The sequence below is a fragment of the Nicotiana tabacum genome, chromosome 4 (genome assembly GCF_000715075.1).
Source record: "Nicotiana tabacum cultivar K326 chromosome 4, ASM71507v2, whole genome shotgun sequence".
Taxonomy (NCBI): Eukaryota; Viridiplantae; Streptophyta; class Magnoliopsida; order Solanales; family Solanaceae; genus Nicotiana; species Nicotiana tabacum.
Genome location: NC_134083.1, coordinates 4,414,572 through 4,420,974, shown reverse-complemented (window position 1 = coordinate 4,420,974; position 6,403 = coordinate 4,414,572). Strand labels below are relative to the sequence as shown.

The 6,403-nt window shown below is 36.3% G+C and overlaps 1 protein-coding gene across 2 annotated transcripts; it reads left to right on the top strand.

Moving 5' to 3' along the window:
• Positions 1-1,627: 1,627 nt before the first annotated feature.
• LOC107829667 (heterogeneous nuclear ribonucleoprotein 1) lies at positions 1,628-4,652 on the top strand. 2 transcript variants are annotated; one of them, XM_016657123.2, is made up of 7 exons: positions 1,662-1,809; positions 1,912-2,070; positions 2,197-2,237; positions 3,139-3,302; positions 3,399-3,501; positions 3,572-3,741; positions 3,841-4,652. In XM_016657123.2, the coding sequence occupies exons 2-7, from the start codon at positions 1,946-1,948 to the stop codon at positions 4,354-4,356; spliced, it is 1,119 nt and encodes a 372-aa protein (XP_016512609.2). In that variant the 5' UTR covers positions 1,662-1,809; positions 1,912-1,945; the 3' UTR covers positions 4,357-4,652. The 2 variants fall into 2 exon arrangements, with proteins under 2 accessions (XP_075107364.1, XP_016512609.2); XM_075251263.1 differs by having other exon boundaries at positions 1,628-2,070.
• Positions 4,653-6,403: the final 1,751 nt, after the last annotated feature.

Genomic DNA, 6,403 nt, shown 5'->3' with positions numbered 1-6,403 from the left:
GTTAATTAAAAAATGTAACTATTTGTTCTTAGCGCTATAAGGATAATTCTTTACTTTTTCAGATTCTTATAATAGCTCATCTATTTTAAATTATTTAAGTGTACTTGCTAAGGAAAATTAAAAAAAAATTATATTGTTAACTTTTCAGTAATAAAAAATAAAAATCAAAAATTAATAAAGTAATAGGAATTGAGTTGCATTGGTTGGGAAAATATTTTTTGATCTCAATAGAAAATATGGCAAATAGGTTGCAACAAATAAGGAAATTAAGAATTTTTAGAAAGTAAAATATTAATTAATTTTAAAATCCTAAATATTATGAGAGTAACTTAAATTACAATTTTATCCACTATAAAATTTATTTTTAAGGGTATTCGTGCTTTTAATATAACATAAATATAGATATATAGATATGTGATCGTTACTTTTGTCTTCCTAATAAGTAATACATACACAAGTTTTGTGAGAATTTATGTTTTATTTTATGTGTCATAAAAAAGTACTACTATAAATGCGGACACAAGTAATACATGGATTAAAAACACGACAAAGCCAACCCTTATACTGTATTAGTAAGCAAACTTTTATTTTGTTTTCTTCTTTTGAAAATTAAACACTATATATTATTGTATTTATATCGAGCTAAACATTTAACTTTTTTTTTTTTGGCATTACTTTTTTTTAATTATTGCATTGTTGATTCGTGTAGGGGTGTCAATGGATATTTAAAAACTAATTAAACCGACAGAACGGTACCGCACCGAACCGATTTTTATGTTTTCTTTAATAAAACCGTAGGTTTTTATATAAATTTATAATCGTACCGATAATTAGGGTAGTTTTTTTATTTTATGAAAATAAACCGAAAAAATACCGAACCGCACCGAATAAATTTACATAAAAAAATATATTTATATATTAAGTTTAAAAATAATAATGCGTTAACATTTTTCTTGGGCCTTGAAATTATAAAAACGATTACAAACCAACAAGTAATTAAACTCAAAATCCTTATTTCCAATTCTATTATATAATATTGAAACTAAATTATTTCCAGCATATTCACTAGTAAGACACAAGGTATTCTAGCGATTATGAGTAGCAAACTATAATGTATTGAATATTTTTTTTTCCGTATGATTTAAATTTATATATTCTTGAGTCTCAACTTACTTAATATCTTTCCACTCGTGTGATTTAAATTTTTTTTATTTTTGCTTAGTTTCTTTTACGCTGTTGTAGTTGATGAATCTATACTCTAGTCATCTTTCATGTTTTCTTAATTCATCACCTTTTAAATAGTAAAAATATCTAGAGAGTTTTATTAAATCCTATAAAAGTACGTATGTTGTTGCATTCTGCTTCTAGCAGTGATTTTTAAGTAACATTTAAAAAAATACTGAAAATTAAACTGAATCGTACCGATATTGAAGAGAAACTGACATGATTTGTACGGTTTCTAAAAGTTTAATATTGATTATACATAATAGAATAACTGAAAAATTAGTATAGTACAAATTTTATAAAATATTTGGCGGAACCGAACCATTAGTGTATAACTTTGTTCATAAACCAAATTACATAGCAAAGCCGCTGTACATAGACCAAAAAGAAAAGAAATTGTACTTATTTCCACCCGAGATATTTCACTTCGATATCTTGGCGCGGCGGCAAGTTTCCCATCTCCACCCCACGAAAAAAGGGCGCAAAGCTGCTAGGGTTTTTGCAATTACAGAGGCTCTCGACCTCCAATTACTCTCCTCGATATTCAATTCCGCCTAATAAATCCATAAGCTAGCTTCGCCTCTGGTACTACATGTCAAGATTTTGTTAGGGTTTAGATGAAAAGTGCGGAACCACAGGTAAAAAGTTATAGGTTGTAGTTGGAAATAATCTCGTATTTATTTGCAGGTATATTTATAGATAGAGAAACAATAGGAACAAAATGGATTATGATGTAGCTGAACAAAATGATGGTAACTATCAACCACTACAGCCGTATTCAGAAACCCGTGGAGATAATAGTGCAGGCCGTGAATTAAAGCATTCAATCGATGATTCTTCTGCAGGGTTAGTTTGTAGCTTAGTACTTAGTTTTTTAGCTTCTAGTTTTGGGTCTTTAGGGTTTAGATGATGGCAAAACGCATGAGGCCATGCCGAAAGTATTGTAACTTTGCTGGTTTTGCTTGTTGTTAGAAAGCTTTTCGTTGGAGGCATTGCTTGGGAGACCAATGAAGGTATTCTAATTTCTGATTCTGATTTCCTTTTTCACTTGTATATGATTTAACATGTTTTAGTATTTGATTGCTTCTTTTTGCTTAGACTTGGAGACAGATGCGGTGTTGGCTTGGACAACTAGTATAGCCTTTTAATTGACATATGGATCGGTAGTAATTTTAAAGATAAATATTACTAGTTGAATTCCTGATGTAGCTGTCTAGATTCTAGTTGTTCTGCTTTTTGTTCATTAGGATTTGGTTGTGATGTAGTGGAAATCTTAAAAGCCTACTTATTGTATGAGTTTGATATAGGAAAAGATATATTTCCTGTGGAAGTTCTTATGTTTATTAGGAAGGTGGAAACTTGGGCCTTCAGTTTACACTATTATACCTTGAGTTTCCTGCCCAACAAATATGAAATGTTCGTTTCTAAATAATATCATAAGCATCTTTTTCTTAGTGTTTTATTTAATTAAGTCATGCACATATATCTTAGCTGCATCACGAGGTGTAGTTCCCTGGTTCAAATTTTGGGGGAACATGTTTTTTTTTTCTTTTGGTTTGTGTTTGTTTGGGGGTTTTTTTTTTTTTTGGGGGGGGGGGGAGGGGAGGGGGGATGAAACATTTTGCAAACATCTTCAGGAAAACAATAAAGCATCCTTTAAGTCATATGCTCCTCTGATACGATAATTCAGTTTCGTGAGTTAATTATCTCCTTTCTTATGTATTTGCCTGGTTTTGGGTGAATCCGTAATATATTCAAATGATTTAAAAAAAAACTGTTGCATTGTTGTAAGAACGCACTTTCAAATAGTTTTATGTTAGTTAAAATATGTATATTGTGTCCGCTTTGTTTTTATTTCTTACTCTTAAATCCAACTCTCAGCTCGATACTTATTTTGTACATGTTATTTTCCAGAATCTTTTAGGAAATATTTCAGCAGGTTTGGAGAGACAACTGATTGTGTGATAATGATGGATAAGGTCTCTGGAAGGCCGCGAGGATTTGGATTTGTAACATTTGCTGACCCAGAAGTTGTGAATAAGGTTTTAGAGGAAGACCTCGTCATAGATGGTAGAACGGTAGGATTTTTGAGTGGGAGTATCTTGTAATGTCATGTTTTCTTTGGTTTATTTGGAAGTTTGTATTTAGTAAATTTACTATGATTATTGGATCAGGTGGAAGTGAAGAGGACAGTACCTAAGGAGGACATGCAAGTTAAAGGAGCTCCCAAAACAAAGAAAATTTTTGTCGGCGGTCTTCCATTATCTTTAACCGAAGGTAAAATTCAATACGAGTTCTTATTGTCTGTGAGCTAAAATAAATGTTTTAATCCTGTGATTCATTGCAGATGAGTTGAAGGAATATTTTTCTTCTTATGGCTATGTTCTGGAGCACCAAATCATGCTGGACCGCGAGACTGGTCGGTCCCGAGGCTTTGGCTTCGTGACTTTTGATAGTGAACATGCCATTGAAAAAGTTTTAAACAATGGCCGTATGCATGAAATCTGTGGCAAACAAGTAAGTCATGTGGACTGTATATTAATCATGATTAATTATCTCCATGGTACTTGTGTGAAATGAAATATATACAGCTCTTTGACATTTAGACATCTTCAGGTTGAAATTAAGAGGGCTGAGCCAAAAAGAGCTGGTCCTGAATATGCAAACGGGAGCAGGCAGCATCTTGGTGGTAGTGGCTCGAAATCATACAGTGGCTTTGGTGGGTCTGAAGGAGGGTTTGGTGGTGGATATGGTGGAATGATGGGTAGAGGGTATGGTGGATATGGCGGCTATGGTGGTTATGGAAACATTGGAGGAAGTTATGGTGGGGGTGCTGCAGGATTCTACTCTGGGTATGGTGGATATGGTTATGGTTTTGGGTTTAGTGGACCTATGTATAGGGCAGGTGTATCCGGAGGCACTAGCTATGCGGCTCCTGGTAGCTATGGTGGTCCCACTGGGTATGCTGGCAGTAGAGGATATACAGGCGGCGATGGTAGCTGGTATGGTGGGGCTAAAGGCTCCGTATCTGGCAATGCTAAAGGGTATGGTGTTGGTGGTAGCACTGGAGGTGCTAAAGCATATGGGAATGGTGGTGCTGCAAGCGGAAGGTTTCATCCCTACCAGAAGTGAGACGTTCCTCGTGAGTCTGGAGTTGCAATTGCTTTGACTACTATTGGCGGGTCCGAGCTAGGTGTAAAATCTTTGCTGCTGAGTTTGTTTCCTTGTGCGGTTGATTTTCAGTGAAATGTTATCAGCTTATTTGTTGATTAAGCCTTCTGTAGATGTACTAGCATATTGGTTTTGGGAGAACGATAGTATAGTCTTTTGGCTTAACTTTTGCAAATTGCTTAATCATCTCTGTGTAAGGTCAGGATAGAAGTTACAAACTTTGTTCTTCTGGTGGCACACTCGGATATGATTGCTTCTGCTGACGGTCTCTTGGTTAGTTGGTAAATTAGAGTATGTGCTATAAACATTGACTTCTGAGAAGTCTCATTTTTAGTAAGTTGTATATAAAAAATGTGTCCAACCCATTGTTTTATATATTTAAATGATTTTAGCGAGCTTTTAAAATTGAAAGTCGCTTCTGCAAAATTTTGCAAACACGAACCTCTTTTGTAATTTTTGCAAAAATCCTACTTTTGTATGTAGCATCTAGTCTAGAGCATAAAAGATAAGACCTTTGCAATATCGCCATTAAAGGGCGAATCCTATAGGTTTCTTACCTTAGTACTACAACAACATCAACCCAGTAGAATCCCATTAATGGGGTCTGGGGAGGGTAGTCTGTACGCAGACCTTATCCCTACCCCAAAGGAGTAGAGAGGCTGTTTCCGAAAGATTCTCGGCTCAAGAAAATGAAAAGACAAAACGACAAGAGGAGACAACATTAGTATCACCACAACAATTATAGAAAAAATAGGAACACCATAAAATGCAGAAGAAAGATGCAAAACAAAACGATAGCTAGTAAATAGGACATGCACTGAAAAGCGAAGTAGTAAAACACAACATTGTCGATAGCTACCCAAGACAAAATCCCTACGTGAACAGTCCCACAATGGTACGAAGTAAGTCAAGACTTAACTACATTCTAACCTACAAGTCTAATACTCGACCTCCACATCTTCCTATCAAGTGTCATGTCCTCGGAAATCTGGAGCCTCGCCATATCCTGTCTGATAACCTCTCCCCAATACTTCTTAGGCCGCCCTCTACCTCTTCTCGTGCCCTCCACAACCAGCCGCTCACACCTCCGTACCGGAGCATCTGGGCTTCTCCTTTGAACATGTCCGAACCATCTAAGCCTCGCTTCCCGCATCTTGTCATAAATGGGAGCCATGTGCACCTTCTCCCGAATAACATCATTCCTAATCTTATCTATCCTAGTGTGCCCGCACATCCACCTCAACATCCTCATTTCTGCTACTTTCATCTTCTGGATATGTGAGTTCTTAACGGGCCAACACTCAGCCCCATACAACATGGCCGGTCTAACCACCGCTTTATAGAACTTACCTTTGAGTATTGGTGGCACTCTCTTGTCACACAGGACTCAAATGCTAACCTACACTTTATACATCCTACCAAAATACGGTGTGTGACATCCTCGTCGATCTCCCTCCCCCTGGATAACCGAACCAAGGTACTTGAAGCTGCCTTTACTCGGGATGACCTGTGATTCAAGCCTCACATCCACGCTCACTTCCCCTGGCTTAACGCTAAATTTACACTCCAGTTATTTCGTCTTCGTCCTGCTCAACTTGAAACCCTTAGACTCAAGAGCCTGTCTCCAAACCTCTAGCCTCTTGTTAACACCGGCTTGCGACTCATCAATCAGAACTATGTCATCGGCAAATAGCATGCACCATGGCACCTCCCCTTGAATATGGTGTGTTAACGCGTCGATCACGAGGGCGAATAAGAACGGACTGAGCGCAGAACCTTGGTGTAACCCCATTACAACCGAAACTGCTCAGGTTTCTTACCTTAGTGATTTTGGTTATCTATAAATTGTTGAAATCCGAAGTAATCCAATGTTCCTTAACAGCTTATCTTGCTAAATAAGTTGGTATTTCCAGTAACACTCACTCGCTATTTTATCTAATATCACATATTATTGCTACAATAACTTTACACCTTCAAAGTACTAGTTTAAACTAAGAATTTAAAAGAA